Source organism: Oncorhynchus gorbuscha, linkage group LG01, assembly GCF_021184085.1.
Source record: "Oncorhynchus gorbuscha isolate QuinsamMale2020 ecotype Even-year linkage group LG01, OgorEven_v1.0, whole genome shotgun sequence".
Taxonomy (NCBI): Eukaryota; Metazoa; Chordata; class Actinopteri; order Salmoniformes; family Salmonidae; genus Oncorhynchus; species Oncorhynchus gorbuscha.
Genome location: NC_060173.1, coordinates 20,765,390 through 20,778,027, shown reverse-complemented (window position 1 = coordinate 20,778,027; position 12,638 = coordinate 20,765,390). Strand labels below are relative to the sequence as shown.

Here is a 12,638-nt window from a genome sequence, read left to right as displayed (position 1 = left end):
CAAAAGTTTTGAGAATGACACAAATATTAATTTCCACAAAGTTTGCCGCTTCAGTGTCTAGATATTTTTGTCAGATATTACTATGGAATACTGAAGTATGATTACAAGCATTTCATGAGTGTCAAAGGCTTTTATTGACAATTACATGAAGTTGATGCAAAGAGTCAATATTTGCTGTATTGACCCTTCTTAGCAGCCCATTCTTGCATAATCAATGTTTGGAGTTTGTCAGAATTTGTGAGGTTTTGTTTGTCCACCCGCCTCTTGAGGATTGACCACAAGTTCTCAATAGGATTAAGGTCTGGGGAGTTTCCTGGCCATGGACCCAAAATATCGATGTGTTGGTCCCCGAGTCACTTAGTTATCACTTTTGCCTTATGGCAAGGTGCTCCATCATGCTGGAAAAGGCATTGTTCGTCACCAAACTGTTATTGGATGGTTGGGAGAAGTTGCTCTCGGAGGATGTGTTGGTACCATTCTTTTTCAATGACTGTTTTTAGGCAAAAATGTGAGTGAGCCCACTCCCTTGGCTGAGAAGCAACTGTAAAGAATTGCTATTCTCTTATGCAAGTGATCAGCCTACTGCTAAATACATGGCTACAACTCACAGTAAAGCCTGTGGGGTCCCCTACAGGATAGCTCCCACATTACACACTGACTGCCAAACCAGCGCACACACAGTCTCCTTTAGCTGAACGGATGTGACGGCGGGATTCTAGAGTGACGGACGGCCCAGCTGAGCCAATGGCGGAAGACTACAGACGGACGGCCCAGCTGAACCAATCCAAAGATCCGATCTCCCAGGATCAACCTACTTTCTGTTTTGTATAAATTGTATTGTAACGGTTCACTCTTTCTCTTTTCCTGCTGTTCTGTGCGAGCGAACGGGAGAGCCGTATTTACGTGTACCAGATATTCTCACTCTGAATAAACTGTCGCTTGTCTACAATTTTAACACCTTGTCTGAATCAATCCTTAACCGGCTCACCCTTCTACATAACCTTTTATCAACACAACCCCACACATGAATGGTCTCAGAATGCTTTACTGTTGGCATGCCACAGGACTGATGGAAGCACTCACCAGACAAGTTTTTTTCCGGATGCCCCAAACAATCGGAAACGGGATTCATCAGAGAAAATGACTTTACCCCAGTCCCCAGCAGTCCAATCCCTGTACCTTTTGCAGAATATAAGTCTGTCCCTGATATCTTTCCTGGAGAGTAGTGGTTTCTTTGCTGCCCTTCTTGACAGCAGGCCATCCTCCAAAAGTCTTCGCCTCACTGTGCGTGCAGATGCACTCACACCTGCCTGCTGCCATTCCTGAGCAAGCTCTGTACTGGTGGTGCCCCGATCCCGCAGCTGAATCAACTTTAGGAGACGGTCCTGGTGCTTGCTAGACTTTCTTGGGCGCCCTGAAGCCTTCGTCACAACAATTGAACCACTCTCCTTGAAGTTTTTGATGATCTGATAAATGGTTGATTTAGGTGCAATCTTACTGGCAGCAATATCCTTGTCTGTGAAGCCCTTTTTGTGCAAAGCAATGATGACGGTCCGTGTTTCCTTGCAGGTAACCATGGGTGACAGAGGAAGAACAATGATTCCAAGCACCACCCTCCTTTTGAAGCTTCCAGTCTGTTATTCAAACTCAATCAGCATGACAGAGTGATCTCCATCCTTGTCCTCGTCAACACTCACACCTGTGTTAACGAGAGAATCACTGACATGATGTCAGCCGGTCCTTTTGTGGCAGGGCTGAAATGCAGTGGAAATGTTTTTGGGAGATTCAGTTCATTTGCATGGTAAAGAGGGAGTTTACAATTAATTGCAATTCATCTGATCACTCTTCATAACATTCTGGAGTATATGCAAATTGCCATCGTACAAACTGAGGCAGCAGACTTTGTGAAGATTAATATTTGTGTCATTCTCAAAACCTTTGGCCACGGCTGTATACAGAGAAGAGAGTCGGCCCGAGAATTGAACCCTGTGGCACCCCCATAGAGACTGCCAGAGGTCCGGACAACAGGCCCTACGATTTGACACACTGAACTCTATCAGAGAAGTAGGTGGTGAACCAGGCGAGGCAATCATTTGAGAAACCAAGGCGGTTGAGTCTGCCGATAAGAATGTGGTGATTGACAGAGTCGAAAGCCTTTGCCAGGTCGATGAATACGGCTGCACAGTAATGTCCCTTATCGATGGCTGTTATGGTATCGTTTAGGACCTTGAGTTCTCCCACTTAAAAAGATGAGAGGCCTGTAATTTTCGTCATAGGTACACTTCAACTATGACAGACAAAATGAGGAAAACAAATCCAGAAAATCACATTGTAGGATTTTAAATGAATTTATTTGCAAATTATGGTGGAAAATAAGTATTTGGTCACCTACAAACAACCAAGATTTCTGGCTCTCACAGACCTGTAACTTCTTCTTTAAGAGGCTCCTCTGTCCTCCACTCGTTACCTGTATTAATGGCACCTGTTTGAACTTGTTATCAGTATAAAAGACAACTGTCCACAAACCTCAAACAGTCACACTCCAAACTCCACTATGGCCAAGACCAAAGAGCTGTCAAAGGACACCAGAAACAAAATTGTAGACCTGCACCAGGCTGGGAAGACTGAATCTGCAATAGGTAGGCAGCTTGGTTCGAAGAAATCAACTGTGGGAGCAATTGTTAGGAAATGGAAGACATACAAGACCACTGATAATCTCCCTCGATCTGGGGCTCCACGCAAGATCTCACCCTGTGGGGTCAAAATGATGACAAGAACGGTGAGCAAAAATCCCAGAACCACACGGGGGAACTAGTGAATGACCTGCAGAGAGCTGGGACCAAAGTAACAAAGCCTACCATCAGTAACACACTACGCCGCCAGGGACTCAAATCCTGCAGTGCCAGACGTGTCCCCCTGCTTAAGCCAGTACATGTCCAGGCCCGTCTGAAGTTTGCTAGAGAGCATTTGGATGATCCAGAAGAAGATTGGGGAATGTCATATGGTCAGATGAAACCAAAATAGAACTTTTTGGTAAAAACTCAACTCGTCGTGTTTGGAGGACAAAGAATGCTGAGTTGCATTCAAAGAACACCATAGCTACTGTGAAGCATGGGGTGGAAACATCATGCTTTGGGGCTGTTTTTCTGCAAAGGGACCAGGACGACTGATCCGTGTAAAGGAAAGAATGAATGGGGCCATGTATCGTGAGATTTTGAGTGAAAACCTCCTTCCATCAGCAAGTACATTGAAGATGAAACGTGGCTGGGTCTTTCAGCATGACAATGATCTCAAACACACCGCCCGGGCAACGACGGAGTGGCTTCGTAAGAAGCATTTCAAGGTCCTGGAGTGGCCTAGCCAGTCTCCAGATCTCAACCCCATAGAAAATCTTTGGAGGGAGTTGAAAGTCCGTGTTTCCCAGCAACAGCCCCAAAACATCACTGCTCTAGAGGAGATCTGTATGGAGGAATGGGCCAAAATACCAGCAACAGTGTGTGAAAACCTTGTGAAGACTTCGTTTGACCTCTGTCATTGCCAACAAAGGGTATATAACAAAGTATTGAGATAAACTTTTGTTATTGACCAAATACTTATTTTCCACCATAATTTGCAAATAAATTCATTAAAAATCCTACAATGTGATTTTCTGAGGGAAAAATCCAATTTTGTCTGTCATAGTTGAAGTGTACCTATGATGACAATTACAGGCCTCTCTCATCTTTTTAAGTGGGATAACTTGCACAATTGGTGGCTGACTAAATACTTTTTTGCCCCACTGTATGTCAGGAGAAGTGCAGTATTATCATAAGGAGAAATGCTTGGAATACGGAGGAGGAATGGAGGGGAAAAGTGAGGCAGAGGAGGTCTAAGAGAGAAAGGCAGGAAGAGGGTGAGCTTGAGTCGGTTAAAAATGGGGGAAAAGCGAGACGTTTGTAAAAGAATAATGGTAGAAAGTGTAAGCAGAGTGAGCTGAAGACAAGAGGAGAAATGGAAGTGAATGAGGTTTAAGTATCGGAGGTGGTAGGTTTGATGAAGTTCTTGGAGCCTGAGGCTTGCACGAGGGTCAGGATAAAGAAGAGTCTGACAGTAGGAGTGAAGTTTTGGAAAACGTGGACCCTTGCTTTTTGGCTGATCCATTTGTAGTTTCAGGGTGGGTGAAAACAGAGTTGGGTGCTGTGGAAACAGTGAGGTTAACCAGAAGTGGTCTTGTGATAATTGTTTGTGTTTCTGCTGCTCAGAGGGAGAAGGCTCTCCGAGACGTGAATCGTTTTGCTCTCAAGAAAAGGGCGTCATTGAAAGGAGTAATTACTGACGGAGCAGAAAATGTCGAAGTTGACCGAAGTTGAAGGGGGAAGATTCTCTGTGTTTGTGATGCTTGTCGTTTGGTGCGACACAGACACAGTGAGGTGAGTGGTGAAACAGAAGAATCATTGTCTGTTCTTTTGAGTTTTGATGTTGAGTCTTTGCCTGATAAAGTGATATTCGGATATATAAGTTATCTTGCACAAGATTTTGTGGTGAATACATTACGTTGTTACAGGTGGCAGAATAGTTACAGGGTGTGTTAAGTGGTTGTGTCCAGTTGCGGTTTTAGCATGTAAATCTTGGTGGGGCAAAAAAGTATAAAAGTGGGACGCATGCCCGCAAAGCCACTATACAACATAACACAACACTAAACAATACATTAATTGCACTATAACGTTGACAAACGGTGCCCACAAACTGTTAGGGCCCACATAAAGCTGTCCGAACAGCAGTCCCATCTTACCACTGCTACACCTGGCTATCAGCAAAGCCTTGTCTGGCAATGAAACAGTTAATTCAGCCTCATTTACTGCCTTTAAAAAAAACATAGCTGATATGGCTGACTTGCTTAACAAATGTGGTTTCTAATGACAATTGAGATGTACAAACTATTGCATAAGGGGATGACAAGCGGATAAGAGGCAAGCCATAATTTCGAATAAGACATGAATGAGCGAGCTAGGACGGATTTAGTTAATATATCTATTTGTATAGCACTTTTGAAATGTACCGTGACAGATTTCAGAACATGGGCCGTTCTTACAGTGTTCTCCCTGTACACCAAGTCAGAACCGTAGGATAAATAAAGGGGGCATGATGCAAAAATGAAGGCTCTTACAATATTTGATGATTACATTTCTCTAAAACAGGTTATGGGCTACATGTGCACCACCAAGTCAGAACAATAGGGGAAATTAAGAGGGGTAAATAGACCAAATTATCAGAGTGAGGCACATGGGCTACTAACATCTTACTATACAACATACACTTAGTATTACTTTCTTAGCTACAGTATACATATCTCTCTGGCATATTACATAATTTATGCAGCAGCATACAAGACATTTTTCGACTCAGCTTGTTGCGCTGTGCTCACTTGAACAGGAAGGTGGCGCTGCGGTCCTTCGTAGGCAAATTTTGTTATTTTGTCATTCTCTGGATGTATGGTGTTCTCAAAACAAATGGGAACTCTGGAAAAAAAACATGTTGAATCATGATGACATCATTGATCTTCACGTCGTAGCTCTAGAAAGAGGCCGGATTTACAATTCCAGGTTCGATGACTGTTCAAAGCGTATTTTCCCAGTCGGTGCTCGTTTATTCCGAATTTACCAGTTGTCTTGAACTCGCTGAAGTCAAGTTTTCGCAGTTCCGAGTTAACAATTGTTTTGAGCATGGCACAAATCATGCTTCATTGACAGCTTGGCCAATGTTGAACGTTTATAATTTTACATTTGGAAAAGAGCCCCCTAATCCCAGATTTGGGACCACACAGCCACTGTCACTGATTCCTTCCAAACCACTCATTGTTGAATTTGTGATTCCCAACTTGCTGTGTAATGTTTATGTCCAATGTCCGATGAGCACCGATGCGTTTTATCTGTAATTTCTCTTCATTATTTCTCTTCATATGACAAGGATTAAAAAGGATTTGCCAGTAGATTGTCGACTTGATTCATGATGATGACTGCTAGCTAAGATTTTGAAAGTATGATGTTGACAGTCAAATCAAGGCTACTGTACATATAACGTGATTTGACGTCAATTTATCGGTGGCCAATGACTTTGAGCCTTCTTGGATAGGCACTTCTAATGTAACTCTATGGCAGTACCCAAGGGGCTATTTTCGATGTCTAACATTAGACCTTTTGGTGACGTGGCATCCGCATGAGTGACAAAACACTGAGCCAATCACGGCGCAACGCTCCGTGTTTTCTGCTGGCGTGCACCACCACCACAGAAAGCACTGAGCTAGGCTGAAACACCTGCATTTTGGAGCTGCCTTACTCAAGAAAACAAAAAAGAAACCATGTTTGTATGCAGCTTATTAACTCAATTATGTATTTTTTTTACACTGTTTGCAAACTGATATGTGAATACGTATTAATTTCAAAATAACATGCAAAACAGGCAAGCATTTGCTAAAAATGTGGGGCTCAATCCCTGAATAACGGGTCGCCACTGGTGGTGTCCCATCCTTTCAGGTTGTTGGTCTGAGGTAGGACTAATAGATTGAAATAGTGGAGTAGGATGGGGTTATTTTTTAATTGTATTTTTAAAACAATTTGTGAGTGTCGTGTTAGATGGTAGGGTATTTGTTTATTTATTTTTTTCAAGCGAAGTATAAGGGAGTTGTACTCCAGTCTAGTAGGTGGCGGTAATACAACATTTATTGGATGCCAACCGCCGTTAAACATCATCAAAGAAGAAGTAAACCGACCCTTGTTGTGAACGCGCAGTTCTCTGTCACCCAGTCAGCTGACATTCAGTGCCAGTTTGTTGCTTGTCATTAGGCCCATGTTTTTACGTCGTGTATGAGCAACTGAAAATCTATTTAGTCAAATCAAGTAGCTGATTATTATTAGTCAGTTGTTTTCTAGCTACCTTTATTAGTAAGCAAAAAACAACAACTGAAGAACCAGCCATGGCGCTCAGCGATGCCGACGTACAGAAACAGGTAACATTATCTTGCTTGCTAAAGCTAGCTGTCTAGTTAGCTTTTCTAGCTAGCTAAGTTTTGCTAACACAAACTATTATAAAGTAGAAACGGTCATCTGTGTGCTTTCTTTTTAGTTGGCTATGCTAGCATGTCTGCTGTGTGATGTATACAGTTAGCTATATATTTGTCAGCTCTCACCAAATGTCAAAAGAGCTACTATAGTTCGATGCATCATGGCACTTCCCCCTTCTGATTCAAAATGTATCTCCACTGTCCAGTGTTTCTAGATTTATATGAAATATGATCTATAATTAATTACAATATGAGTGAAACAGTTTTCCTTCACAAAAATGTATTTAGTATGTTAAAAAGCAGCTTTTATGTGTGGGTATAACGTTACTCCATGGATGTGTGCTTGTACTTTACATTTAAAAAAATTGATATGTAGACCTTTGATTGGCAGCTCATATATGAGGAAATAACTTTTTGAAACGGTCTATTTAGATACAACTGAGTTTTTTTTTTTTTCTTAAGTGTTTTTTTTCCCCCCTCCCAATTCATGCTTTGGCCACATTCGAGTATAGGATGTGTCAAACATTATTTAGATAAAAGTGAGATTTTCACTGGACAATTAGGCCTAGTTTAATTTAGCAAGTTAGAGAACAAGCTAATTAATTAGTGCTTTCTATGCATATCAACCCACTCTAATCCATGAGTAGATTGGTTTGCCATGCCAGTAATTTGCTTTGCCTTGATATATTGTGCCTCTGGGTTTTTGTGTTGGAAAGGCACTTTGGGAATCAATAATTCCCCCCTGCCTAATGTTTTAGAGTGCATTATATGAAAGATGACATACAGGCAACAATGTACTGCGTCTAGGCATAGCTAGTTAAAAAAGTTGCCTTTGGGACCTATGATGGTGGATTCCTCACTTGATCATGAGAAAATTAGTTCTACACACTTCTTCATCCCCTGTTTCTCCTTGGACAGATCAAGCATATGATGGCCTTCATTGAACAGGAAGCCAATGAGAAAGCAGAAGAAATTGATGCAAAGGTAATACTCTCCCATCTAGCCTGCAAGTCTGGTAAAGGTACTGTACAAAATATTAACACATTTGTCTGCTCCTAAAGGCAGAAGAGGAGTTCAACATTGAGAAGGGCCGTCTGGTGCAGACACAAAGGCTCAAGATCATGGAGTACTATGAGAAAAAAGAAAAGCAGATCGACCAGCAGAAGAAAATGTGAGTTTTTTTTCCCCCTGTTATATCCCAGCAGTTGAAGTGAATTCTTCTCAGCTGAATGGGACATACTCTTCATAATGATATCTTTTCTGGAGGCAGATCCTCATTTAAACAGTGCAACATTTTGGCAATTATTACTTCTTACCCAGAGTCAGATGAACTCATTGATATGTCTCTGCGTGCAGTTTGAAAGTGTTTGCGAGATGACTGGAAGTCTACAGGAACAGCTAGCATGCTAGTATGCTAACTACAAAATGACACCGTGACATCACTATTCTGCCCTACCAAGCAAAAAGCAGTGGTGGAAAAAGTACCCAATTGTCATACTCGAGTAAAAGTAAAGATGGCTTAACAGAAAATGACTCAAGGGAAAGTCATCCAGTAATATACTACTTGAGTAAAAGTATTTGATTTTAAATATACTTAAGTATCAAAAGTAAATGTAATTTTAAAAATATACTAAAGTACCAAAAGGTCAAGTATAAAAAAAAATGTAAAATTCCTTATGGCAAACCAGATGGCATGATTTATTTTAATTTTTTATTCACAGATAGTCAGGGACACACCAACACTCAGACATAGTTTAAAAATGAAGTGTTTGTGTTTAATGAGTCAATCAAATCAGAGGCAATAGGAATGAGCCAGGATGCTCTCTTGAAAAGTGTGTGAATTTGACAATTTTCCTGTCCTGTTAAGCATTCAAAAGTACTTTTGGGTGTCAGGAAAAATGTATGGAGTAAAAATTACATTCTTTTCTTTATGAATGTAGTGGAGTAAAAGTTGTCAAAATATAAATAGTAAAGTACAGATACCCCCCAAAAATGACTTAAGTAGTACTTTAAGTATTTTCACTTATTTACCTTGGTTTCACAGTAACTTTATGCAGTTACTGCTAACATGACCCCCATTTTCTCCAAAACACAATACAATATAGGCAGGATACTTGTCCACATGATTAAGCATGTATTTAATGTAGCAAAAATGATATTAACTTTTTTTCAACCAAATGAGCAGTTTTTTTTTACCTTCTTGGTAGAGCAGTATTCTTCCCTTTTGCACCATAATTTGTTCTCTCCATGTTGTCCTGTCCAAACCATGTGTTGTGCCTCCCATTGATAAGAGTACTTGTCTGCCACTTAATATTTGGCTTCTCCACACAGTCAGATGTCCAACCTGATGAACCTGGCTCGACTGAAGGTGCTGAAAGCTCGTGATGACATGATTTCGGTTAGTGGCGTCTTTCCTGCAATTATCTGACCACATTAAATGTTTCGCCTATCAACAACATTTTAGATTTCTTGTTGCTAGTGATGTCTGACTCTTTTTCTTTCTGTGTGTCAGGATCTGCTAACTGAGGCTCGTCAGAGGCTGGCTAACATTGCCAAGGACCCGGCGAGGTACCCTGCCTTGTTGGAGGGACTAGTTCTGCAGGTAGTCTTTCTGTGCGCTCAGGAGTAAACCGACTCATGTAGGCTGACAGAAGTTTGCCGTGCCGCTAATACTCACTGTCATGCAATGAACCATGGCTACTATATGTGGTCTAATTATGTCCGGACTTTAATTTCAGGGATTCTACCAACTGCTGGAGCCCAAAGTGATAATTCGCTGCCGGCAGCAGGACATTGCCATGGTGCAGGTCAGTGTTATGTTATTAGGGATACCTTGTTGAGTCACTTCAATTCTTTGCCATTGTCTGTGTATCATGACTGATTTCAGCTTGTATTATGACTTGAATTGGCCTACTTTTGTTTGAGAACATTTGGATTCCTTCACAATTTGGTTTTCACCATGCAGGCTGCTGTTCAGAAAAATATCCCCATCTATAAAGCTGCTGTGAAGAGCAACATTGAGGTCGGCATTGACCAAGACCGGCACCTTTCACCAGACATGTATGAGATTCCTTTTCATTTCACATTAATTGTGGCTAAACAAAGAGCACATCAATAACAACCCAACAATCAGGATGCTAAAATGGGAGTCAGGTAGCCTAGCAGTTAAGCGCGTTGGGACAGTAAAAAAAGGTCGCTGATTCGAATCCCCGAGCCGGCAAGGTGGGGAAAAACTTCCGTTTTGCCCTTGAGCAAGGCAGTTAACCACCAACAACAACTGCTCCTGTGTGCCGACGATGCCGAAGTTGATTAAGGCTGCCCCCTGCACCTTTCTGATTAAGGTGTTGGGTTAAATGCGGAAGACACATTTCAGTTGAATGCATTGTTGTTCAACTGACTAGATATCCCCATCCCCTTAAATAGAGTGCATGTATTTTTATTCGGCACATTAGCAATGCAAAGGAATAGGAGAGATTACATCTACTTTACTGTTATGTTAAAATGGTTTTACATCTGTTTTTGAACGTTAACTTTATCACACTGTGCAAATTAGGTCTATCCATGTGATTGATTGAGATAAGAGGACATAAGCAAGCTATAGTGGTCCTTCAGCGAGTGACTGTGACCTGTATGATTCTGGTGTCCACAGCTCTGGAGGTATTGAGATGTACAACGCTAATGGGAAGATCAAGGTAGCCAACACCCTGGAGAGCAGGCTAGACCTCATGGCCCAGCAGGTACAGTATTGACATATTAGGCAGAAGAGGAGGGGTTAGGAATCACAATAGAAATACCCCAAACACTAACCCAAGTATGTCACATGTACTCCAACAGGATGAGGTTGATTTGAATCTGCTTGATCTTATCTACCTTTGTAAGCTCGGTTGATGAGTACTCTGTATCCTGAGTAGTACCGGGACAGCTAGGTATTCTCTCTGACCTTTCTGTTTGTTCTCTGACAGATGATGCCTGAGGTCAGAACGGCTCTGTTCGGTGCCAACCCGAACCGTAAGTTTTTTGGACTAAAAGATGGTGATGCTGTTGGAGACAAAGGTTAAGGGATCATTGGAAGTGTTACTGCGAACAAGCCTCTCATTTGGGCTGGATATGTTGAAAGTTGAGCAGAGCCTAAGAACACCCTTTCTCTGATCTTCCCAACTTTAAGCACTTATCTATATGATCTTCCAAAGTAAGAAAATGTTTTATGAGACATGATGTGAGGGAGAATGTGTGTTGTCTGGTGTCAAGGGTAGGTGGCTTTCACAAGTGTTTTATACTACCTCCTCAGTTTACCACTGCTCCCCTCCCATCACTAAGGGTTGTCTCATTGTCCCCTTACTTTCCCTTGAGGAATAATCAAGTTATTTTTGTTTACTGTAAGGTGTCCAAACACCTAACAGGGTGGCTGCCGCTGTATTCCTTTTGATGTTTCTGTGTATTTTGTGTGTTGAGAGGGAACATATTGGATTGGAGAATGAATGTCTTGTTGTTACTTACCAATGTGATTAACAATACATATGCAACAAAGAAACATGAATATTCACTGTTTGTACAGATTGTTCATTCAATTCAGATGTTCTCCAATGAGGAATAAAATGGTTATTCCAACCCAATCATAAAATGTATAAAACAAAATGCTTTCATTGCCACCTAGTGAACTTAATCCAAAGTGCGTTGGCAAGAACCTGGTACTTTTTTAAATGGATCTTATCATAGTATAGCCTAAGTTGTACATCAAACTAACTTCTGCTGAATTGCAAAATGTGTAAGATAAATGGCAAGATGTTTCGGACGAGACTCCATCATCCATCACCAGAAATAAGGCTTTATCTGCATCATTTTTATTGTTTGCATGACATGTAATGCAAAGATGCATTAAAAAAAGTTAAGCTAACAGTTACAGCTAGCTCTGAAGAGGTTTGCTTCTGAGCCTGAGTTGTGGAGAACAGGAAGGTAAGACTTCTGAGTGCAGGCCCAACAGTCTTAACCTGTAGGAGAGGAGCCTGGCTGTTCAGTGGGTTACAGTACAGAGACTGGGATTAAAGCATTAACAGGAGGAGTCCAAGATTACAACTCTGGACTCAAGGATGGGTTGTCCTTTTTCATGAAACGAAAAGGATCTGTGAAAGATGGACCAATTGCTTTGAATTGCCGGACACATTTTAGACTTCTCATGGCAGTGTAGTCAGCATTATACAACATTAGTAAATAAAATGTTTGATACTTTAAAAACAAATGTTGATGGATTTGTCACTTACATATAAAGTGCTTTTGTCAAACCATGATAGCTTGGTAACTTCCTTAGTGATGGCAAAGTCAAGGAGCCTTTGCCATCTAAGAACCACAGAGTAATCTCCCTCAATTCACTGCTGAATGAAGCAGTATGTTTTGTACTGTAAGGGACACTGACACATGCTGCTGCTATCCCAGTAGCCCTAGCAACTGCCTTCCTACGCCCAGGAAGTAGACCCCCTGTGTGATGCCAAAGAGGGGGTCGATGACCAGTGCGTGACTAGTTGCCCCCTTGAGGAATGTTGCTGGACCCTTTAATTAAATTCAAATGTATTTATATAGCCCTTCGTACATCAGCTGATATCTC

At 41.5% G+C, this 12,638-nt stretch overlaps 1 protein-coding gene across 1 annotated transcript; it reads left to right on the top strand.

Annotated features, from left to right (window-relative positions):
• Positions 1-6,684: 6,684 nt before the first annotated feature.
• On the top strand, positions 6,685-11,933 carry LOC124034530 (V-type proton ATPase subunit E 1-like). The gene is made up of 9 exons (XM_046347849.1): positions 6,685-6,985; positions 7,958-8,023; positions 8,101-8,210; positions 9,371-9,437; positions 9,552-9,641; positions 9,778-9,846; positions 10,005-10,099; positions 10,689-10,776; positions 11,002-11,933. Exons 1-9 carry the CDS (start codon positions 6,953-6,955, stop codon positions 11,095-11,097), a joined length of 714 nt encoding a protein of 237 aa, XP_046203805.1. The 5' UTR covers positions 6,685-6,952; the 3' UTR covers positions 11,098-11,933.
• Positions 11,934-12,638: the final 705 nt, after the last annotated feature.